Raw genomic sequence first — 25,301 nt, 5'->3', positions numbered from 1 at the left:
TCTCGTATCGATTGGCATGTCTTGATTTTGGCATACGAACTTTTTACCTAATTTCACGGATCGTACTATCGCTACTTTCGCAATGTTGAATGCAAATATGTGCACATACACTGTTTGAAACAATTAAGAGAACACGTTTTAATGAACGAGAATAATATTTTGTTCGATAAAGTTGTTCAATTAAAATTTTTGTAGTTACAGACTCTGCAATGTTCTTTTAAAAAAACGATTTTAAATTTTGTTTAAAAAGATGAATCTCCAATTATACAAGACAGTGTACTTGCACGAAAAACAATTTTATTGTTCATAGTTCATTGCACATTTTAATGACTAGATGCAATCCTGTGACTAGTGCTACCTAGTAGGAAAGACTAAGAGTTTGAATTACATGTATTTCTATATTACTTTTACATCAACAAATATTCAAATTCCTTCTCGAATTTCCTTCTATACTTAATTCTCTACGAAGGCACTGTTAAACCATACCAATAACACATGAGTGAGTAAAAAGAATTTTTGGAAAAGACTATAATCTTATTTTTGAATAGGTACATCGCATAAGAGTATTTTTTCTGTATAAAATTCGATTAAAAAAAGATTGCAGTTTTCGGAGTACAATTTTTTTTATCTTGAAGAGATATTTTTGAAAAGTCCTGTTACACTTATAAACAATCTCTACCTGGCAAAGTATGACTGATTTTTCGTTTATATCGATAGTACCATCCGTGTGCAAATTAATATTCGTAGGTATAAGTTGTAAAAAAATACAAGGTTCCTCGCGTGTTATTTTTATCACAAGCTGATCATTTATTTCCATACTGTGTAAAATAGAGATTATATCGTGTAGTTAAAAATACTGTTAAATCAACGTGACTGACAGTAGTACGAGCTTATCGCTATTTATGAATGATTAACGTTATCCATTTAAACGACTGATTAAAATTGGCAATATTATCACCAATTTATCTTATTTAAGTAGTAAATCGTCAATTATTTCAAATGCAAATATGCCAAAAAATTACTATCTTAAAAAGAATTATTGTTCCAAATTGAACGAATAAATAAAAAGTTCTATACAAATTCAGTGTACATGAATCAAACTAATCGCATTTTCATACCAAAACACTTTTTCCTACTATTTAAAAGAAGGATTGCATCAACTATAGCTTATTTTAAAAGCACCCTGAATAATCAAGAAAAATACCTAAAAAAAAATAATAAAAAATGCTTAAATATGATTGATAATTATGAACAAATTTAATGGTTTAACAAATTTCGTTACCCCTCTTTTTTAGAGTACTAATTACAAAAGAATGCTGCTATGATTATTTTTTTAATTCACTTAACAAATCTGCACTTGCTTGTGCTTTTTTCTACACGTTAATGCGTCGAAACAATAAATACATTTAACGTGTTGAAAAAGAAAGACTTCCATTCGACTGATTTTATTAATAATTTTATAAAGAATGAATATATCAAGAGATGGAAAACTACGAGGATAATGTTAAAGTTACTTCGTGGAACGTTTAGTGGACAAACGTTCGACTAGTATTGCACAAACGTCGATTAAGCGCTGATAAGGAATCTCAGCTTCAACAGAAAGTATATGTTGGTATTTTTACAGGCTGTTGAGGAATAGGGTGTAAAACGTGAAGGGTGTAGAATATTCATCACATCGAGCAAAAAATATTAATGGTAGTTTGGTAGAACAATGAAACCTTATAGGGTTGGAACCACTTGTTGTTTTTATAAATAAATAATTATCTTACCATTTTCTGAGTTCACTAGCTGAATTATGTTCTCTTTTGGAAATTCCTGGTCTTGACAGGTGTTTTCCACTTACTCGAGTAAAAAGATACTGTTTCCCCGCATGTAGAAATTACAATACAAAATCATTATCATTACATGCATACATCCTCCCAATTTTGATCACAGAAGTAACTTTGAAAATTATTTTGATATTTATAATTCCGACGTATTAGTACATCTTCTGCTTTCTAGTGAATCTGGAGACTCAACCAAAACCACTTCAATACAAACTGCTCTCATTCACTTTACCAAATATTATACGCCCCTCATCTCCTAAATCCTCTCCCTGAATCGTACATATCTACTTATTTAACATAGTACGCACGCAATTTCATAAAATCATAAACGAATCACGCGTAAAATTCATTGTCTTTGCACCCAGGGGCCCATCGAAGTCCCTCCACTAGCACTTGCCGCTGGACGAGACCTCATCACGCTACATCGAGGTCTGATACACTTCTCAAGTCATCAAATTAGCTTAGAATGCTGTTGTATTCTGATCCCTAAGGGTACGTGTTCACTTGATAGTGAAACTATCGCAAATTGCTCTCTAAAGTACTCTCAAATACTTACTATGGATCTTACGTTGAGAGTAACCGAGAGCTACTAAGGTAGTTGATTCAGTAGTCGATCGCTTAATAAGAGATATCGATTCTTTTAATGAAAAAGTACGTTTAAAATGAAGAAAAAGAGGACTTTTTAATAGTCAATTTATATCGTTTAAATTACTAATGATATTTAGTAACAAAGATAAGTAATTACGACCACTTTGGCTAATAAAATGCTAGGTCCAAAAATGCACGTGAAATCAGGTGGTCCTATCTACAGCAAAGATATAAATCTGCACTTTTTCCAGATGCAACCTTACCATACACTAATACTTCCTACCAAAAACACTATCTGTGAGTACTCACGAAAGCAATTCACAGTAGTCTTGCTCTCAAGTGGACGCGTACCCTGAAAAAGAGAATTAAAAAAGAAAACTCCCTCCGAAGAAACAGTCCCATCAAGCAACGCCCCCAGAAGGTCCCAGCCCGAGGTTCCGCCGAGCAGCCACAGGGTGCAAGGACTCAACAGAATTCACGTGCGTCCGAAATCACACGAGTATATTTCAACAAGGCTCAATGTTATCGAACAACGAGTACAGGCGTCCACGGGTCGAAGGCAGGCCGCGTCCCCTCGAAGCGAAACGTATGCTATCATCGGCGAGAAGAAACCACCCGATTGTCCGTTTACCCTTTCGTTGCGTCGCCGAGCGACTGTGTCTCCTTAGCGCCCTGGTCGAGGACTGCGTTCCCGATCACTGTTCACTCGCGGTCCTTGCTCAGGTCCGATGGCAGCTCGCAGTTGGACGCCGACGTCGCCGCCGACGCGGCTGTCGTCGGCGACCGCGGCGACGGCGACAGATTCATCCTGGACCCGACTGGCAGCGACAAACCCGCGGCGCTCATCGCGACGTTCAATGGTATCGTGATGAACGGCTGATTGCTCTGGGCCGAGCTGACTGGGGTCACCGTGCCTGCGAAACAATGCCAAAAACCTCTACTTGGGAAACAGGAAGGACAGGACCCAGCCGCAGGGGCTACCCTTCAACGATCGCTCGGTTCGGTGTTTGACGCTTGGAGGGGCACGTGAGGGGGGGGAGTTAGGCCTAGGGAGGAGTTAGGATTTCTCACCTCCTTCTTGAGAGATTTGCACTGGTTGACCGTTTTGCCCGATACCGAGTAGAACCCCTGGACTCGGCGAGTAAATGACTGTCTGCGGCATCTGGTACATTATACCTGCGGACAATTATGGGTGGCGTCTTGAGATGATGGGCGAATGTAGACATGAGGTTTTATGGGTATATTGTAGCCTGGGTGGTGATGGGAACATGACTTGTGGTATGCTCTGGGAATGATGAGGATTTCTTTTTCTGAGGTTGCTAGATATGTGCGAAGTATCGATGGCTATTTATTCACCCTTTAAGAGCTTAATGAAACTGTGAATTTTGGTAAAAGGATGTTTATTTGTTAATTCTTTGGAACACTTCTACACATTGTGACAAGTTTTTTATTTTTTACTTTATTTTTATCGATGAATTGCCATGCTTGATTCTCACTCAAAATGAACTCTTAAAGGATTGAGGGGGATGTACGACTAGAGAGATTGAAATTATAGTGACTTTTCTTAATTTTATGTTAACATTATTGCACTTGTCTTTTTTGTTTCTTTAGTCGTATCATTAGATATAGTAAGTCATTTTTTTATGTAGGAATATTTATGGTAGACTCCAGTTGTGGGAGCTAATTCCAAATGTGTTATTTGTTGCAGGGGTTTGCGGTACCTATTGTTATATCAATAGCTTTTACCTGAACGCAAAAAAGAAATTAATTTTTTAAAGTATACCTACTAACAAATACTGTTCCCGACGTGGCAAATTTTTTATTTGATTTGTAGTCTTGAATATTTTGGGGTATTAATATTTGGATTATCTAGCTCGTATGACGAGTTTGCTACAAATCAAACAATTTATCGAAATTAGATTTCAAGCCTTTAAAAAGAAGGAAACAATAGTTTATCGAAACTAGACAAGTCCCTAAAAAGAAGAAAATAGCAATTCATCTAAAATTAGACAACTCCTCAAAAAGAAAAAAACAACAATTCATGGAACCTAGACAAGTCTTTATAAAGAAGAAAACAACAATTTATCGAAACTAGACGAATCCTTAAAGACAAGAAAACAGCAATTCAGTCGAACTAGACAAATCCTTAAAAAGAAGAAAACAGCAATTCAGCTTAACAAGAAAAATCCAAATAAAGAGAAAACAGGAATTTATCGAAGCTAGACAAGCCTTTAAAAAGAAGAGAACAACAATTCTACTTAACTAGTCAAATTCTCAAAAAGGAGAAAACAGCAAGTTATCGAAACTAGACAAATCCTTAAAAAGAAGAGAACAGCAATTCATCCAAACTAGAGAGATCCCAAAACGAAGGAAACAGCAACCGAATCCTTACTTCCTTCAAAATTACCTACCCAAGAATTCCACTTGAAAAATAATTCCAACTTCTACCCAAATCCACAGAAAAATCCATTCTACAATAAGAGAAAGGCGAGACATGACCAAGGGGTGAGGGCCAGTGATCGAGGTTGGATATCAACGGTGTCGGAGTTATCAAAATTCCGGGGGAGACAGTTTGCCGCGGGGAACAATGGAAAGGCGAAAAAAAAAAAAAACCGTACGTCATGCTGGCGATCGGTAAGTCGGATGGCATCCACTCCATATATTAGCATCGATATTTATGTGTACACCTGCATCGGAGCGCAGCTTTCGACCGGATCTTACTTCCCAGTTAGGCATCGCGTCGTTGTCTTAGTTTGGTCATCGCGGCCCGTACAACTCCTTATGTACTCCCCTACACGGATAACCTCGTCATCGCTCGCACACTTTTCGCATTTTAAGTGTCCTCTTTCCTTTATCTTCTCCCCCTCCCCGTATCGTCCCATCTCGCTCGCTCCCTCCCCGTACCGCATCACGCGTTTACCTCTCTGATACCATTCTCCCGTTTCTACGCTCCTCTCTGTCTACCGACCTACCTGACTGATTGGATTGCACACGTTTGCTAGGCTACCTTAGCCTCTAACGATTTTCCACGCCGGCTTTTACCGCTTCGCTACCCGCGATCTCGCGACTCGTGGCACGCCCACGAGGAAATTCGCTAATTGCTGCTTGCACGCAGCTGCGATTATTTCGTTTTTCTCGGCCCACTGTTCTTGATATAAACTCGTCGCTGTGCCCTTTATTTCTTCGAGTTATTCGCCTATTTTCGTTCACTCTTCATTCTGATCAGATAAAAATTAATTGGCAGCATTTAAGTGGGAATTTATTTTCATCTTGATAAAAATCGATTTTGTTTTTTATATTTTTTATATAAGGAACTGTTTGGTGAATGGTCTTCAGTCAACGAAAAAGGGTGGTTGAGGAGAGATATAGGATCTTGTCTAGGAAAATACTATAACTATTTGGATATATGTCTACTAGAAACATTCAGAAAAATTGAAAATATTTTATAACACAGATTTAATAATAAAATATTATTGTTGAAGCAGTCGATTTTTGTATCAATTGAAAAAGAAACTATTTCCTTTTTGGAAGAGTAGTGCCCTCGAGACAGTGCCTGTATGCTCGTAACGAGTTACGATCCTATAACGAGGATATATTAACATTATGACAAGTGGAGAAATCAATTTTATTGCGACGAGATAGAATCAAGTGGAAATAGAATATAATACTCCTTGATTTTTAGGATACTTAAGCAGATTTCACTTGAAAGTTACGATTCATTGGTGACGAGCTTACAACGAGAAATACGTTTCTGTAAGTCTAATCCACGCATACTTTTGTCTTGTGAACGATATCAGTGAGAGTAAGTTGGTCAAAAGAAAATGTAAGAAACTAGAGAAAGCGTAAGAAGAAATTCCTTAAAATAGATTAATGATACTGACGTCATAAGTGAAAATATGTTATTTAACACCTATAAAGTATTGTGCCTGTTAAAGTTTTGCCTGTCTATTAAAATATTGTTCTATTGTATGGTAAATACAACTACCTTATATCTACTGCATTCGTTACTACATATTTTAATTTTTTATTTGATTAATAATCTACCTAAAATGTCTTATCACTTCTAAAAATAAGAAACTCTATCTAGGAAGAACTTTCGTTGCTTCCAAGGGTTGTCACTTACCCGAATGATTTTTTGGGAGATCCTTCGAAACGGGAGAATCACCGTCACTGGTATCTCCGTCGCTCTCATTGGCGCAGGTGTCTGATCTCGGTGAAGTGCCATCTTCCTGGAAAATACAAGAATATAACTTGTTAATGGGAGAAGTGTAAAATGATTCTACTATGAAACACATTAAGAAAGAAGATGGACGTCAAGATAAACGTCTTTAAGAAAGAAGGTAAACTAAAATTCAATGGTCACTCTAACGTTTCACCAAAATGGTATCCTAAGTAATTAAAAGGCATTTTCTATTTTCTACAAATTACATCGAAAAAGGAATGCGAGGCTTACAAAATACAAGGACCATTTAACAAAAGAATAGGCACACTACGTTTACATGTTACGTAACCGACGCACAAAGTACAAAAGCATCTCCATATTAGCGATTTGAAAGTGTCTTCCATTTACGAGTTAGAGTTCCAAGAACGGCGCAATAATCGGCTCGTGTATTTTCACACACGAAAGATCGCTCGGCGAAAAAACTCGTTGATTTCTTGCGTTTCCACGTACAATTATTAGCTTCCCAAGCTGCGAAGAGTAATCAGTTTAGCCACTCAGCTGTCTACCTACGTGAGCGCATGGCTAATCAGAGGCCTGCATGAATCAGATTTTCATTTCGCACGTATCGAGTTTCCCTAGAGAACGAGTCTCTTCGATACGAAATTTATGAATCATCCTTGCAGAAGTTGCTTCGTTAGCAGCTCAGCAAATGTCAATTCCTAACACCTGAACGCAGGGACAGAGATACTGCATGTTTCTCATGAGAAGTCACCTAGAAAGCATTACAAGCAATGCCTTCCAGGGGACTTCTCACGAGACACGTACACTGTCCAAGTATGGAAAAAGCAGAATCTCCTAAAAATAAGTTACTCCTTTTTTCCACTGAAGCAAGGCATAAAATGTTCCAAAATATCCAAAAATGCAAAAACCTCGATTTCACATTTTTCTGCAGCTACTGCCTTTCTCCGTAGTTGGACAGTATAGTGTCCATGTTCCAGAGAGCGAGGGAATCGAGTCGAGTAAAACATCGCGTCATAAGTGATGTTACAAAGATGTACCAGAACTGTAACGGGAGCGGTGGATTCCAGGACCTTAACGAGTGGCGGTCGGGAAACGAGCCAGAGGGGAGAAGACCGCCTGGTCCAGCCTGTAAATCGCAGATAACGCCTCGGTAATAATATCGGCGAGCCAATCAAACCGCCAGCTAACCAATCAATCAGCGAGCCTAGCGAGCAACTAAGCAAGCGACGAAACAACCGACGAACCAACTTACCTACCTACCCACCTAGCAGGGAGAGATGCGCGAGCTTGTTCGCGCGCCTTATATGGCCATCCGCGGCGGCCTGAACTCGTACACCGCGCTTCCACGGCAGATTCTCACAAATTTACGCAGGACTACGACGGTTTCCCCAGGTGACTTTCTCTCCCCCGACCGCCACCACCGACCAGACTTTTTCTCCGTCAGCGTACCGTACGGGGAGAGACCTATGCGTTTCTACATGGATTTCGACTCCTCTCGTTAGGGACACGTATACGTGTCGTCAGGACGCCGATCGCGTTTGCATCCGAGAGAAAGCAAATCGCGCCGCTGCCCACGGAGATTAGGAAGGAGGTCCTCTTTCGATGGATCGCGCGGTTATGCCAGATTGACGTGAGCTTGGTACCGCGGAAGGAGGTACCACTGTGAACCTCGAGGTTCAATCTGCGGATGTTGATCCTCTGTCTCGCTCTGGTTCCTTTCCATAGTGCTCTACGGTTCTAAGGACTGGGAAGAATTCTATAAGAGTAGTGGATCCAGACAGAGCCAGGTGCCATTGTGGTCGTTGAGATTCCCCTGGTTCTAAGTGATTTAGTATTGTGTAATTTGTATTAGTCTCAGATCCAAGGGTCCGAGAATGGCTTTGAACGTTCCTGAGGATTAGGGACCCCGAGGAATGGAACTGTACTTGAGGTTGAGTTTAGGAAGGTTGTTAAATTTGGAACTCCAAAGCTAGCTTAAAGGAAGTACTCCAGTTTCGAGGACTCCGCGTGGCCTCAGGCTCCAAAGCTGCAATCCATTTGTATCCAGGACGGCTGAAGACTAGAAAAACGTGGTGTCCCTCGGCCTCGAGGCGCAGAGGGAAGACTTTCCGCGATGCTCGGATCTCCACGTCGCAAGCTCGACTTTCATCAAGACTACTACTTGGCAAAGGATCTCTGAAAGCATGGAGGGCTGCGAGAGTCAGCGGCAGGCGTTGTCGGCAATCACTTCCGAGTCGCATTTGTACCCCCCATTACCACGGGTGTGTATAGAAGGCGCGACAAAAACCGGCATTCCTGATTCTTAAGTTGGACTCTATATAAGTATCTGCCATCGCGAACATTGCCTGTATATGGCGACAACCAGGCTTTGACAAAGGTGACCGTATATGGTATTCTGCTTCCACCTTCCATACCTTCTCTCTCTCTCTCTCTCTCTTCCCCTCGCTCTTTTTCTCTTTCTCCCTCTCTCTCTGTTTCCATCTCCATCTCCCCGCCTTCTTTCTCTTTCCCTTCCCTTTCAGCCCTCCCCCCCACCTGTTTGCTGCCCTTCTCTCTTCCGCCCTGGCTGGCTTCTTGCCGCCGCCGTCTTCGTTCTCTTCGTTTCCTCGTGCGCGATTCACCAGGGTGCCTCCTTAGCGAAATGCATCATAATCGTTAAGTCGTTAGATCGTAAATCATGCCTTCGAACCCCCGCCGCAACTGATCCACGATACGAGCTGTACGAAACCGCAGGAGAAGCGAAGAGGGGAGAGCTTTCAAGTGTGTTCCTGGCCTAATGGGGTGCCTGATTGTCGATCCGAAGACGCGAGTGCGATACCAACCATCCACGGATGGTGTTTCTCCTGCTTTGAGGATTTTTAGTATTGATAAGAACCTGGCGGTGTGTTATTCTTTATTCTTTCAGTATTGCTGCGGATTGGAGGTCTCCTGATATCTTCTGGTTAGGGGTCCTATGCTGGTACGCTTCTTTGGGTAAAGAGAGGGTATAGTGGACAGGATTTTAAGATATAGTTTTCGTAAGTTAGTTTGGCTCTTATCTTTGTGGTCCGTTTCATTGTTAAAGGGGGTAAGATCATAGGTGAACCTTATGGCTGAAAAGCTGAGGCGAGGCTGATGAGTCCATTAGAGTACAAGTATCCTAGGGTTCTAAAGAATTTCTTATAATCTGCAGGTGTAGAGCACTGTGCGTTAGCCCAGAGAGACCTACCTTGTAAATCACTGCGAAAAGGTAAATGACAAAGTGGAATGCTGTTCGTTGGTGTTTCATTTTTTTTAGTTCTAATTTCTTGCGTCACTGATTGCAGCATTTATAGAGTTAGTATATATTTTGTTTATATAATCCATCGAAATTCGTTGTTAAACAGCGTAATTACGTCTCTGGCAAAGTTATATATCGCACTTCGGTTGGCCTTCCTCTCTTCGATGTTTAGGATAACGAGCTGGTAAAAGAATTTCCTAAAATAAGCAGCGACTCTGACGCATTAGCGATTATTTTCATCTTCCTTTCGGCCGCTGCCATTACGTTATCTACACCAGGGAAACGGTTCTCTAACTACACAAATTAACAAATATCTGTGCTAAACGAGCTTCTTTAGACTAATCGTGGGAAATACACTCACGCACGGCTGAAAAACGAGAGCCTTGAAAGGATCTCGCTAGTGGCAGCAATGAAACGAAATTCAGCGAATCGTTAATGGTGAAAATTCTTTAAAACCACTTTTTCCTACCGTGCGCTAACTATCAAACTAGTTGACCGATAATCTGTGTACTTTATTTCCTTCAAGCCATTTAAACCGTTCGAAACCCTCAATACAGAGATCTGAAAATAACCGTAACAATTTCTTCAAGTTCCACTAGTTTACCTAAAATCCTTTGCTCACTTTTACGCACCGCAGAGTAGGCCACGTTCAAAATGATTCGATCGTCATTTAAGCCAGAGCCTGCCTCGAATGTGTTAATCCTTCTGCAATTCGTTTAAAGTCAATTTCGTTCTTCGTACGAATGTACTTGCCAGATCAGATTTGCAACGAGACAGCAGACAGAGAGAGAGATAGATAGAAAGAGATAGAAAAATGTCACTGCTAAATAGAATTCGAATGGTATCTCCACTACACAACAGGTGGGTGTTCTATACCTACCTGTTCGTACAACTGGCACCTCGTGCCAACCGAGTCTCGGCGATTCGTAAACACACACAGTCGTGCGGGACCGTATCCATTAAGAACGATAATATTGTACGGTACGTGTAATATAAATATTATCACAGTATTTTACAAAATACACTATTTACACATGTGATACATCAACTGGTCGCGCCCAGCCGTACAATCGTGATTGCTTCTCGGGATTATAATCGTAAATTAATATATCGTTATTTGTACTTTGTGCGACGGTAGAGAGACATATGCTACAAATTCGTGTATTTCCATTCAAAAATGCGGTCTCCCTTCATATACTCCTCTCTTCTCCATTTCTCGCGTTACTATCTAACGACGACTATCTACCTATACATTATACCTGGACTCTGCCATTTTTTTTTTTGTCTGTTTAATAATTAAGCGATACAAAAAGACAAACAACACACAACACGTACACACACTTAAAGCATGCGTGATGCGATGGGACGAGACGGTTTTCTCTACTCGGACGGAGGCTTCCTGCGGAGGGGATGAGGAGGAGGAGGAAGTGGGAGATTCCAGGGATTAAATTAAGAAGGTATTTTAAATACTAGCTACTTAATCTACGAAAAAAGAGAAAATAAAAAAAAAAACAAACAAACAAATACTACACATGCCACTTTCAGTACAAAAAAAACACATTACGGGAACAATGTACGATGCACAACAATGTGTATATATATATATCTATGTATATATATATCTATATATAAACTCAATGCGCAACAATGCCAAGCGTGCACCGCCGGGTCTACTGGCTCGGACTCGCACCCACGTACGACGATTTCTCGTTTCTTCGTTGTGTGGTTTTTTGTCCCAGGGAAAGGCGGAACAACGCCTCGACCTGAACGACATGAGTATTAAAAAAGGATGCCCCGCGCGCAAGGATCTCTCTGGTCTAGGGAACAGAAGAAAATGAGGGAAAACGCTTCGCGCGGACGGTTCGATATTTCCTTAAACTCCGACCTGGCGAATCCCACGATCAAGGTACAATTGTTACAATTGTGCGGAATACAGCTGAGTGGTTCGAAAACGAAGCGAACCGAGCCTACCAGCTGCTCTCTAGACGTTTAATTGTCGACTGGACTGGTTTTCCCCTCGTTCAGCGATCGACGCACTGCTCAGAGTAATTGGGGGATCACCTTTCCGAACGATTCGGGAAAGTGAGTTATTGGGCTGGCGCATGTGAAGCTGGACTTCCTTTTTCAGTCATGCGGACTGAGTTTTGCGGATGATGCTGTTGGGCACTGTCGAGTGAAAAAGGTGGAGACAGAGGAGCCTGTTGTTCCAACTTTTTGTGTTAAGGCGGTCGGTTCATATGCGCCGATCCAATGGGGCTGCCAGAGAAGCCAAATTGATTAACTCTGAGATGTAAAAAGTGGAGGAAATCGGATGATTTTTCTGGAGTTTAGAGCACGAGTTTATTAATTTAGCTTCTGAAGAGAGGAGAATTCTCGGTACGATGCTATTGCAGTGTCTTATAGTATCTCTCTCAATTTCAATCAGTAATACACAAATTTGTTCAAGTAAATTTTAAGCAATTATTTGAGTAATTGCAGTGCAGATTTTTACTGAAGTGTTGGGATACGATTCAGATTAGTGTAATGATAATTTTAAACAAATCTATGGATTACTGAATGTGTCGAAGATTGAAGTGATTCACCAATTATTTTAAGCAGGCTTCTCAATGAATTTGCCAGATGACAGTATTGAATGGGGTTCCAGTTCCTTTCGATAGAATAGCTGTCCCTAGACTTGGTTCGCCTCAGTTCTGCTTAAGTATCGTTGCTCGGTGTTGATCGATCAACTTTTACAACGTATTTACAAGGTCTATAAATAAATAATAAGAAAGGTTCCGCCGCCGTAAGTATTATAAATACGATTTAAGTGAACAAGAAGACGGGGGGACACATACGAGTATAATATACGCGGCTCCTCGAGTAATTCATCACATGAGCTACTACCCTAAGCTACAATTAACAAACTACCCCTCCTTTCTCTGTTTCGTTCGATGTACGATATTTCCATCGATATGTGCCCTCTGTTAACGTCTTATCTCGTAAACAATGCGACTCGAACGGGTACGTCGCCCGTCACTCCTACAATATCGTAGATAAAGTCTTTGGACTTCGATTAACGTATAGATCCAGCCGTCAATTTGTCTTCCTCGAACTTCACCTGTATCCTTCCTTGAATTATTCTATTCTGGTAATCTCTGCTGAGACGATCGATCGCTCTCAACACCTTCGTACCATAAGTGTAATTTAAATTTAATATTATAATATTTTTAGCCCGAGAATTTGAACTCCTAAGTCTTCTTTTTTAAGTTCAACCCTTCAACAGTTTAATTTGTCTAGAAAACGCAGCTTATATGCTGTTAAAGGACAAAAAGATCATGAATTCAACCCTTTGCACTCCATGTCCCATACTTGGTCTCATGTGAAAACAGTAATTAGTAGGATTCATGAAATAATCCTGTACAATAATACGTAAAAACATACAAAATATCAGAAGTAGAGAATGCGATATAATATTTGAAGGGTGAAGCAAACTTGTATTTAGTTTTCATAATTTCAGTAGTAGATATTCATAGCAAACTTGAATGTATATAAACACTCAGATAGTAATCACAGTAAGTTGTTCACAAACATTTCAATAATAATTAACTCTACATTCACTTTACTAGTATTAGGCGGTCCCAGAAGTTCATCTCGCAAACTTTCATTTACATTAATCCACAATATATTTCAATCTCCAAATGACCTAGTACGTACTAATTGCACGACGTTCCATCAAAAGCCAATAACCATTTCAGTTGCCCCTCTTAAGTTCCATTGAAAATTGCAAAGGGTTAGAAGGTTAATCGTTTCTTCGAAATGATCGTTAAGAGCGTAGATCCATCTCATCAGAATCCCTCGATCGTTCATCAGAACTGTGGACGGTGAATCTCGTATACATTACAAGTACGCGTCGACTGGACTAGATTTATACGTTGTAAACGGAGCAAGCTATACGTTTTCTCGCGCTCTGGATCGGTTTTCATTGAAAACACCGTCGTGCCCGGCTACCAAGCGTCGATCACCGTCCCTGAACAATCGTCGACCGCCGTGCACCGTCGAAGACACTTTCCTGAGAGGCCTATCCGTAACGCGCAATTGTGGGCCACGAATGACTTTCTTCGTGTGTTAAGTACCGAAACCTGCTATGTTAAGTACCGTCGACCCCATCCTAAGGATGACAGGTGTCCGTGGGACCTTCACGCGCGATATCGTCGAAAGGGGAGTTAATTGCTCGGACTTGACAAGCCTGTCGCAACGAATCGCCTTGATTGTCGTATCGAAAATTGTGCTAGCATCGACGAATTCGATTTCACTTCAATTAATTTAGGGGAAATCGTTCTAACACATCAGCTCGCGACAATTGCTTTCTAAAATTCCGAAGTTTGGATCGGACTCAACTAATCCTGGCTGCTGTTCTTCCTCTAAGATACAAAAATATGTATTTGACATTCTTTGCAATTTTCCTAGTTTGCTCTGAACATAAAGCAGTGAAAGGCTTCGTGGAATGGCTAACTGCGATATTCCAACAGCTACAGAATGCTGTGAAATAAATTATAAGAGAAGCACGTGTAGCGAATTTCAGTAAATAAAATACTAACACTGGAATACTATTTAATGTAGCTATGAAAGCGATCTAAGATCTGAATAAATACCAGCGAAGGATGCGAAGAAGTCGATAATACCTAATTTAGTTTCGAAAACGTCGCGATATTAAGTACTAACGCGCTGAGTGTTCTGAATACTAATTCCAAGGCGCAACTAACGTTATTCGCGCTTCGTATGAAATCCATCTTCCTCCCTGCGTGCGCGAGAACAAAATAACCGTACTTTCGTCAGGATACCGGATGCGACGCGCCTCATCGAGAATTTCGATACCTCTTCGTCCGGAAAAGAAAGTCGGATGTCGCCCCGGAAGTTCCGGCGCTAATTCGTTATTCAGCTTGCGCGACGCACGATTTAACGTCCACGTGGTCTCGATAACGAGGCATCGAGGAATCGTGATCCCCTGCATGCTTAGCTTTTTAAAGCAACCAACACCCTAGAATTCTGCAGCTCGAGTTCCAGTGGCGCTCTTAACGTGATACTCGAGTGACGATGCTGAACAATGTTCAAAAGGGTTTTCGTATAATATTTAGCCATTATAAGTTCGCGACTCGGTGAGCAGTACAATATGCACTCTATGCGCTAATGATTCTTCTGGAGTTTCAAGAAGATAAGAGAACCGCTAATTCTGCTCACCTATGGAGAAAGGCAGAAACTACAGAAAGATGGGAAATTGAGTTTTCTGTGTATTTGGATAATTTGGAACATTTTTTGTCTTGTTTCAGTGTAAGATAACAGTGAAAGATTTTACTAGATATTGTACTGTAATAAATCTATAACATTTTTTTAGTTACTGAAGTTTTATATTTATGATTAATTACCTTTTTGTGGAGAATAATCGTCACTTAAGTTTCACGTTCTATATTATTGGTGGAGACCAGATTCAAGGCGTTTAACGACGCGACGCTTGGCGTCTTGGACGGAATCACGATATAGAGAATACTATTTTGGAGATTTTTGAAAAAGATGACCCAGCTTCTCTGACGAAAGTGGAGGATATCATTTTAATTATCTATGCACCGAAGGTCTAGAATCTAAGATCTTTCTGAAAGTCGTCCCTAGGAGTTTAGAATTACTATTGAACCTCTACTAGGAGAGAAGCGTCAGAGATTGATACGACTTTGATCTGACAACTGTCAGTCAATCAACAGCACCTAACAAATAAGGCAGACGTACTTACATGAGCAGGAAGAAGTGTAATGATAATTGAGGTAACCTCGAAAGAATGCTTTTGAGTGGAGCAGCTGCCTAATGTGTTTATTGTGACTTTCCACGAGCCTAAGATATTTGTATAACTTGGCACCCAGGTGTTAACACGCTTAATGTAAATTCGACTGTTTGCGAAAGCCATTTCGGTAATCGTTACGATATCTGCCTTTACAGATTTTTTGTACTGGTAAATCTCTTGAAATATATGAATAAATGTTCTTTCACCGAGTTAAACTTACATAAAACGTAAGATATGGGCTTCCATACAATAATAGAAATATATATTATGCAATTGAAAATTCCATGCGTGCAACTGAGCAGAATAGTATTAGAAACTACGACCAAAAATTTGAAGCAAATCAGATGAAAATTGACTGAGTTATTGTCGCGACATATGTGAAACAGATGTCTAGGATAAATGTGAGAATTTTATCCCCTCTACTAGGAAGATCTGTTTTAGAACCAATCAAGCGATTACAGTGACATTCCAATGACTAATTCAAGCTTGAATTATTTTACCAGTGTTAAAGCTTTGAACGGTTGCCCAGTCTTTAGTCATCACCCACTTGATCCAAATATTCTTAATTCATGCATACTTAATCTTGCACAAGAATAAAAAAAACACATTCTGCATAATCGACTTCCTTCAACGAAGCCCCACAAATCCCTAACACCTGGGTCCTCTTGCAGGGTACACAAACTCAACCAAAAATTTACACAGCGAGCTACTGTCTTTCCCGACTACCGTGACACCTATTCCCACAATCTCACTACACCTCGTCCACCCACCCACGCAGCCAATAGCCATTACAAGACAGTCTGCAGCGCAAACAAACTCGACTTTCATAATCTACCTCGGTTCGACGGTCGTATCTATTAAATGCTCCGCGTTCTCTGGAGCGAACCAAACACGATTCCCGCTGACTGATCACAGGCACCTAGACAGCAATCGCCAAGTAGCAGGACTTGGCGGGTCCTGTCGTAGACACGAGCCTAAGATATTTGTCAGGAGCCAGGGGACCTGTTAAATGCTCCGCATTCTCTGGAGCGAACCAAACACGATTCCCGCTGACTGATCACAGGCACCTAGACAGCAACCGCCAAGTAGCAGGACTTGGCGGGTCCTGTCGTAGACACGAGGCGAGCCATGGGACCTATTAAATGCTCCGAGTTCTCTTGAGTGAACCAAACACGATTCCCGCTGACTGATCACAGGCACCTAGACAGCAACCGCCAAGTAGCAGGACTTGGCGGGTCCTGTCGTAGACACGAGGCGAGCCATGGGACCTATTAAATGCTCCGAGTTCTCTTGAGTGAACCGGACACGATTCCTGGTGACCGATCACGGGTATCTAGACGGCAGCCACCAAGCAGTGGGGCTTGGGCATGGCTCGTCGTAGACACGTAGCGAGCCGGAGGACAAGCGAGTGCCTGTTCGAGTGGGGTGGTACTACCGCTGGGGATGCGAGTGCGACATATGGGGATGGTAGGCGGCGTGATGGGGCGGCAGGGGCGAGGGGCAGGACTGCTGATAGGGTCCAGCGCCGAGCATTGGGCCCGGGCTGGAGCAGGGTACCAGGTGCGAGCTCGGCGATCCCGCGTGTGCATGCGCGATCAGGTGCGCGTGCTGCGCGTGCGAGGGTGGCGCGTGCTGCGAACCCGGCGGCGGTGGCGGCGGCGGGGGTGGCGGATGCCCGGGAGGCCCTCCAGTCGGGCCGCCACCAGGATATCCGCCGTGGAGCGAGCCACCGTGAGGCGAGCCATACACCAGTTGCCTTACTTTCTGCTCCTCGTCGGCTATGTTGTACGTCAGTTCGGTCTCCTCGAACCCGGTCGCGGACATCCTCTGGTCGCCGGACGATCCAGACGCTGGGGGGTCGGGGCTGTTCAAGCAGGTCTGGATCAGGGCCTTCCCGGCCTCGCTTGTTATCATCGGCTGGAGCTTGCGTGTCGCGAAGGTGTACACGTGCCCGGTCTCGCTGGCCACCAACAGCATCACCTGCGTGCCTGTCAGCGTCGACAGCTCGTACGCCTGCAACCAGAGACGATGATTAATTACGGTGGTGTCCTGGCAGAGTGATACGGCGGAATTGGTTCATTAACACGTTCGGTACGGGACGTTTTCGGTGTACTGGGATAGTTTCTTTCGGCTTGTTCTTCTCGGTTCTGCGATGTTCTGACGAATATGCCTGGCTTGCTCGGGGGATGAAGAGTTCGGGGATATTTGTCAGAACATCTGCTCGTTAGGACACGCATCCACTGTGAATGTAACCTTAAGGTATCATCCGTGTGAACGATTCAGACCGATTGATGTCTTATGACAATTATGAGATCACTGACACGAGAATGTTAGTGGCGTATTTTGTGCCACCAATTCCTAGCTTTAGAGGCTACCGACACTCTGTCGACGCACTGTTCACGATTGGCGCATAGGAAGTTATATGCTACGTCGATATTGCTTCGACAGTGGCAGCGAACGTGTTAATATGTTCAGTAGGGGACGTTTTTGAGAGTTCTACCCAGGATTTAGGTATCTTTTTCCTCTCTTTGTTCTGTGATGTCTCAAGACATCATCCGTAGGGATCGTTCATCCCCTTTTAATGTCATGAAATGATCAGTATTGGACATGTTAATGGATACAATTGCTACCACGTTTTGGTATCGACCTGATCGAGGGATCGTTCACTTGTGTTCGATCCTCGGACCTATTGATACACGAAACGTAGCCTAGGCGCATTAAAATCTAGCTAAAAGTCGATTACAAACTTAACAGAATTTTATAAAGAGTGATCCTGTAGCTTAGGGACAAATAGTACCACCACAACATCACAGAATATCGTGTTTGTATATAAAATCTGTCGACTTTTAGTTAAGAAACGCACAAGAACATTGTGGGCCTAATAAGTCACGAAGAGTCCCTTTTTAACCAATACCAATTGTCTACTTGTCCATTAAGTAGAAAAAGTAGAATTGTCCAGTCTATAGTCGGCCCTTATTTACACTGACAAAAGTGTCCGTCGCGTGCACCTAGGCTAATGTGTCAGGTGCTGAGTAAATTATGATGATTTAAATGACATATAAAGTATGATATATTATATCAATATGATTTTCATTATATTGGCAATATCTTGTTGATAAAAAACAGTTCAAACACATCAATTGGATTATTTTTCTAATGTAATTCCACATCACTAAGAAATTTTGCTTTTTCTCTTATTCTCATGTCTCGTCTTTCTCGTGGTTCAGTGGTTAGGTTAGCCATAATTCAGACCTTCCTTAAGAGTAGACTTTTGAAGTTAAAACCCACGAGTTTAATATTTTGACGCTGTCGGACCCAAATCATGGAACAACAGCTATAATTCTGGCTTCGAGAAATGGATTTCTTCTTTTTTATTTCTTCTATCGATTGGGTCTATCGTTATATTGTTGTCTTTTGATTAGATACTTGTTAACAGAGAAAATCTGAATACTATGCGCGGGAAGTTTTTGGGTCTGAGGAGTCTACAATCCTCATAAATCCTGATGAATTTATGGTCATTCTTTGTGGGAGACCGTAATAGAAAAAGTTTACAAAGATAGGTTTATGTACTATTTGGTAATGACTAGTAAGTGGAGCATTTCATCCATCTAACTCATTCCAGTAATGGTCGAGATTTACAAGATAAGAAACAAGTGTCTATAATTCTGGCAAAAAAATTTTGCCATATTTTACATAGAACAGAATGTGTAAAAGTAATTTTAAAATAATACTAATATTCATGTAAGATACTTTAATCTTTTTCCTACAAATTATTTATCATTATCATTCTACCAAAATGATGATTTTAACGCTATTTTTTTTTAAATTGTACAAGACAGACTCAGATCTCTTGAAAATGATAATAACTACAGAAGTGAGTGCAAAAATGCTATCGAATTTGATTCATCTCCACAAGTCTCGCAAACATAGCTTCAAGTATTATATTACACTCTCAAACGCCTTCACTTTTAAGATTTATCTTCTAGAAAAAAAAAGAAAGCGTAATCTGAAACACAAATTCATATGAAGATCTCTGAAATGCAGTAACAAGTACCTGCTGTTAGACCTCCAAACGTTAAACGCGTACCATGAACGCTTGATTTATTCAGCGATCCATATGGAGTACATTTATGCAAATTCTTGCCGCCTGCGCAATGATTAATGCACGATTTTTATAAATAATTAATTCGAGGCACGCAATAGAAAAGCTGGCTGCGCATTTTTCCTCGAGAGATCATACCTTTAACGATACGTCGATTACCAAGCTTCGCTGAAATGCTTCTTGGATACACCACGGATGGAATTCAAGCTTTTTACGTTTGCATGGAAACACATTGTATGGTTAATTAGAATTCTAACTAGTTCAACTTGTTAACAAAAAATGTGTTGGTTGAGGGAACACCGCATCCGTGGCGTAAAGATGAATAAACATAATGAAACGCTGTGAAATCGCGCTTCTGTTGTCATGTTATGGTAAAAGGCTCTTACATATTTAATGATGAAGAAAATATTTTGTATTTCACGAAGTTCATTTGAACTAGTAAAAGATTTCTCATCTGATATCTCATTTCTCAATTAAAACCTTTAATTAAGATTATGACGTCATTAATTATTTTGATACTGCTGATTCTATCACTACAATTTTATGATTAATATTTAAAGAAATCAAATATGAATTTGGTAATATGGTTAATATTAATATATTATTTTACTAATTACTTATGATTTTTAATGTTTTTTTAATGATTTTTAATGTTTTTTTAAGTTTTGTTGTAAAGCAATTATGTCAACTTCGTATCAAAACATGGCTAATTATAGAGACTCCGTCTTCAGAAAAGGGGAACAATCTATCTTTGGTTTTCTAAATTCGTATGAAAGATGCAATTTGCTTTAGGTTCTTCTACGGATTTAGCTGCGACAGCATTTTGATCAAGAAAGCAGCTGTAAAACAATCTAACTGTTGTTAAAAATTATCGATTTAATGTCAGAAAATTTCAGACTCTTTTCAATTTTTTCCCCGTAAACATTACACGTTTTTTACGAAGAAGAAATACTCAACAATTAGATATTACTTTCTAATGTAAATTCAATTAAATTTTGCCAAAATTAGAACATCATTTCTCAGAAAACTTTAAAACATTAAATGTATCAATTTAAACAAAGTTAAAGCTACTTCTGCCATTACTACTCAATGAAATTAACTTGAAATGGGACTTGAATTTCACATTGTGGAATCCACTATAAATATTTTCAAAAGATAAATAAGCTAAATGTTTTATTCTAAAGTAAAGCAGCACTATTTGTAAACTTATATTACAATTTCCCGAAATTTACTACCATGTTTGCTACAGGCTTCCGCTGACTAAATGTGTAGCTCAGCCTATTACAGTGTTGCTCAGTGTATTTTCATCCAAAATACACAGATAAGTTGCTGGCAAAATACGCATCACTGGTGGCACAGTTGTAACTCGTAAATCGCGCGGTCGTTGAGTCAAAAGCGCGCGTTTCTCGTGGGCAATCATCGATCACAGGACAATAATGTGTACGCTTTTTGTTCTATTAAGTTGGTACGCATGAAATGTCGATTTTACAAAATTTAAATCTCCCATGAATTAATACATAATCGTAAAACTTCTTATAATACTTATAAACTAATTCTAATCTATTATTGAATCTAATTTTATTACGTATCGGTGGATAATAAAAAGTTCTAAATTAATGTCTCTGCTTGTAGTTATAGATATATGTATTATACGTATTGGTAATACTGATTTATTTCGAGAATTCTTTCTCTCAATGGTTTTTTATCGGTAGAATCTTGAATTTCTTCTTGAATATTGCTGAAATTATAGAAATCATGACAGTACTGTTAAATTATTTGACGAATCTTAACTTTTCAGTAATATAACAAGAATAATCGAAATATTCGAGTTATTATTAAAATTAATGAAAAATACTCTGAAAATAATAAATAGTAATATCCTAAATGAATCTAACTGTGAGTTAAACAAAACGAGTCGTCGACTATCATAAAAAACAAATTTGACACGACTTTATCCGATAAACATATTACCCGCGACCTAACCTACCATATTTAAAATTGGCGGTAAAATCATCCCTGTAACGAATGCCTAGAAACCAGCTTCGATTACAATAAAACTTTACCACATACCCTTAGTTACCTTAAGAACCCCCAAAACTCACACCTCATCGAGCACTCGACAATTACAACAAGACAAATCGCTTTAAGTCGAAGGATCTATGCAAGCAGCATTCGAGGACCTTACAATTAAAAAACGATCATACTTAATCCTCGAGTGATCTCGATCAACTTGAGCCCAACTTTCAAACCCGTTACAAGACATCAAGAAAACCGACATTTCACGATCACCACCTCAACAAACCCCTTCACACCTTCACCTGAACCTCCTCGTCTACCAAATTCGAACGCACTGCAACACCTCGCCGCAAGAGGACACTGATCCGATCGCAGCAATCGATCACGATCGACGGCCGCGGCGCAGCTAGACTCGCCTACATGAAAATATCCCGGGACAGGTGTCGTGATACGAACCTTCTTCATTATCCCGGTTTTCCTTTTGGAGAAGGTGGTGTACCTTCTCAGCTTGTTGTCGATGTACTCCATTTTAATCTTGACCCGTCCCTTAGTCTTCTTCCCGTTCGAGGGTGGCGACTTCTTCGGCTGGCCGAGGCTGGTGAACGACTCCTCCAGGTTGTCGGGCACGCAGTCCGCGGACATCGACATGCCCTGCTGCTGGGACATCGCCTGCCGCGCGTTGCTGTCATCGTAGCAGACGTCCGACGCGGTCCTCTTCAGGCCCCGCTGCACGGATCCCACGCCGGCGTTCGGCGCGCCCGCGGCGGCCGCGGCGGCCATCATGGTGGCGCCACCGCGGCTTATTTGAGAAGTTGCAAGCTGGGAGGTGGACGGTCGGCCGTACATTTCCGAGCCAGCGTCGCTGCCTATCATCCCCATGCTGTACCCAAGGCTCGCGTACCGACTGTCTCTTCCGCCGCTAGGGTTGTCCATCACGGACACGCGCACATTTATTCCCTTTCCCTCGGCCCTTCTCCGCCACGGAATCGCGAATAGTCGGCGCAATCGTTCCCACGTGATCAACCATCTAGAGGAACACGGGACAACAACACGCACTGCACGAGCGCTCCCCGCGAACTGAATGCGCGCCGAGTATCGTAACTTGACCTACGTGCTAACGCGGTGCCTCCGCGCGTCCCTGCGCGACTCCTCGCCCCCACCACTCGCGCGGCACGCGGTGAAAAAGTAGTCCGTCGAACTGGCGCGGCCTCTTCCATAGGAAGATCCTCCGAAATTTCCCCGTGGAAAAATCGTTTGGGTCACGGTGGTCCTCGATCCAGCGGCAGTTGTTTCTCGAAGGGCTCTGGTGGTCGGAAATTCGGCTCGGAAAGATCGCGCGGAGTGGTACAAGAATCGGCGAGAGGGCGTCCCCGGCTGCCATATTTAGAAGTAGACGTTACCATATTAGGGAAAGTTTGCCAAATATGGTGAACAGAGGTGGTCCTTCCTTTTCAAATGATCACTCGGCGCGCCACGACAAAACACCAATCCAACTGACAGTAGCGCTTCCTGCACGCCTCTCCTCCCCCTCCTCTCTTTTACCGGTATGTCCTTCCTATTTCTACGTGCTTGCTAAAACATAAGGTTGATAAGCGGTTCTTCTCTGTGTAGGGCCGCTATTTCTTGCTCCCGTATGCGAGCTTTCGTGATTTTAGGTACTTTTGTTTACGTTTCGGCTGACCGCATACCGCGGTTCCGTTCGGTGGGAATTATTCGATGGATGATAACAAGGGTTGATATGGAACGCTGTGATATGCTCCTGAACTTGTTCGTTGCAATAAGGCATCATTTTTGAGGTGCTACTGTTAATCCTGGTGGACGTCCCTAAGTCCACATGGTCCTGACATGAATCACGTTTTAATATTTATAACCGAGTATATGTAGAACGTACTAGGCGTTAGGTAGGATAAATCTGTCAGCTTTGTAGATTTGATTCTAATATTGGATAAAGGAACCACGGTATTCGCGTCAGCTTGCGTTTTTTATGTATGCAAACGTTTCGAGACTGTTTCTTTTATTCGCGAATTTGGTCGTTTTAAGTGCCAGGGATTTGTACGAATTTTATGTGCTATCTGGTTTCTGTAACATATTGTAACTTACATAAGGAGAGTATAATTTACAGTCTATGTCAATAACAAAATTGCAATTATAGAAATTAAATATTACATCTGTATATGTTTAATGTACTATGAGTATTATACGTGAAAAATAAAAATTAAGGAATAATTCAATTATAATTTATGCATAGAAATTTGTATATTTATTTTACTTTTATGTATAAAAATTTATTTACAGTTGTATTATGCATTCTTATCAAAATTTGTTTAATACTTTATTTCAACACGATTTTGTTATGAAACTAATACCTAATTTTAATATAGTCTAATAGGCAACCCATAGAAATCTACTTTAACAGGTTCTTATAATTGTACATTGTATTACCTACAGAATAAATTATATATTAAAGAAATCTAATATCACATTTGCTCTTCAGCTATGATTTATCCCCTAGAACTTATTCCCCAGATGCTATTGCATGTGCTGCAGAAATTAAAGTATCATGAACTTCTCGAGCATATGCAACTTGTGCCTTTACAGTCATTAAAAACTGAGGATAAGTTAAAGCAGGTCCTTCTTGTGCTGCTACAGTATCAGTTCTTGTTGGTATTACAGACACAGGTAGATATCGCAAGGAACTGGAATTTTGTGATAAACATTCAATAGAAGTCTTCAAATGTAATTCTATTTGATCACAGATGGAATAAAATTCTTCCATGTTTTTATTGAAACGGTGATCTGGTTGGTCAATGCTCTTGAGAGATCCAACATCCACTAAACTATTCTGATGTAATGTTTGTGCTGCAGTTTTAAGGGCTATAGCCAATGATTCTCTCAATGGTCCAATTAATGATTTTACTTTGGATATATTGTCAAGTTTCTCTTGTGTTTGCTGCTGCTGTTGCTGTTGCTGTTGTTGAACCTGTTGCGGTTGCGCTTGCTGTGGATTTTGAGGAATCTGAGGATTTACAGGTTGAGTCATTTGCCCCACTCCAATAGCCCCTGGTTGTTGAATAGGAGGAATATTCATGGTGATCCTAGTAATTCAAGAGTGATAAAAAATTTATGTATCATAAATATTTAGAATATCGTAAAGTTTAATTCGGTAATTTTGATCTGACAGTTTAATTATAACCTTAACTTACAATCAATTATAAGCTATAAGTAGCTTCCCCTATCTTTATGGTTTAAGTTTTAAGGTATTTCGTACTTGACCATGGAAAGTATTACGAAAGAATTTTACCTATTTTTTTATTAAATACTTATTTGTAGAACAGACAAAATAGGTAACCTAAAACGTTTTGTTTTCGATGAAAACATACGAGCGTGTGATAATTTGCCACTAGAGGGCTATTAAAAAAAAAGGTTGTGACATGAAAAAATCAGCTAAAGAAATATAATAAATCTTATCGTCATTGATAAATCTAATTAACAAATTCTTAATTAAATATTTCCTTCTT

General features: G+C 40.7%; 2 protein-coding genes across 5 annotated transcripts; both read right to left on the bottom strand.

The window, feature by feature from the left end:
* Window positions 1-776: 776 nt before the first annotated feature.
* Window positions 777-22,841, bottom strand: Bs (serum response factor blistered). 4 transcript variants are annotated; one of them, XM_076386652.1, is made up of 5 exons: window positions 22,240-22,841; window positions 17,427-17,678; window positions 6,538-6,643; window positions 3,486-3,590; window positions 777-3,328 (listed from the first exon to the last, which is right to left on the bottom strand). In XM_076386652.1, the coding sequence occupies exons 1-5, from the start codon at window positions 22,714-22,716 to the stop codon at window positions 3,117-3,119; spliced, it is 1,152 nt and encodes a 383-aa protein (XP_076242767.1). In that variant the 5' UTR covers window positions 22,717-22,841; the 3' UTR covers window positions 777-3,116. The 4 variants fall into 4 exon arrangements, with proteins under 4 accessions (XP_076242767.1, XP_076242769.1, XP_076242770.1 ...); XM_076386654.1 differs by lacking the exon at window positions 3,486-3,590; XM_076386655.1 differs by having other exon boundaries at window positions 3,199-3,590.
* Window positions 22,842-24,028: 1,187 nt separating this feature from the next.
* On the bottom strand, window positions 24,029-25,162 carry LOC143184433 (mediator of RNA polymerase II transcription subunit 29-like). The gene is made up of 2 exons (XM_076386657.1): window positions 24,987-25,162; window positions 24,029-24,878 (listed from the first exon to the last, which is right to left on the bottom strand). Exon 2 carries the CDS (start codon window positions 24,869-24,871, stop codon window positions 24,299-24,301), a length of 573 nt encoding a protein of 190 aa, XP_076242772.1. The 5' UTR covers window positions 24,872-24,878; window positions 24,987-25,162; the 3' UTR covers window positions 24,029-24,298.
* Window positions 25,163-25,301: the final 139 nt, after the last annotated feature.

Source organism: Calliopsis andreniformis, chromosome 10 (assembly GCF_051401765.1).
Source record: "Calliopsis andreniformis isolate RMS-2024a chromosome 10, iyCalAndr_principal, whole genome shotgun sequence".
NCBI classification, from domain to species: domain Eukaryota; kingdom Metazoa; phylum Arthropoda; class Insecta; order Hymenoptera; family Andrenidae; genus Calliopsis; species Calliopsis andreniformis.
The sequence above is the reverse complement of the archived record's forward strand: the minus strand, read 5'-3'. Positions and strand labels throughout refer to the sequence as shown.

Bases quoted from the DNA above. Each gene is read 5' to 3' on its own strand.
- Bs (XM_076386652.1), bottom strand. From the start codon at position 22,716: ATGGACAACCCTAGCGGCGGAAGAGACAGTCGGTACGCGAGCCTTGGG. The intron at 6,644-17,426 runs GTAAGGCAACTG...TGTATTTTCCAG, and splicing joins TAGCCGACGAGGAGCAGAAA to GAAGATGGCACTTCACCGAG. The intron at 3,329-3,485 runs GTGAGAAATCCT...ATTGTTTCGCAG, and splicing joins GCAAATCTCTCAAGAAGGAG to GCACGGTGACCCCAGTCAGC.
- LOC143184433 (XM_076386657.1), bottom strand. From the start codon at position 24,871: ATGAATATTCCTCCTATTCAACAACCAGGGGCTATTGGAGTGGGGCAA.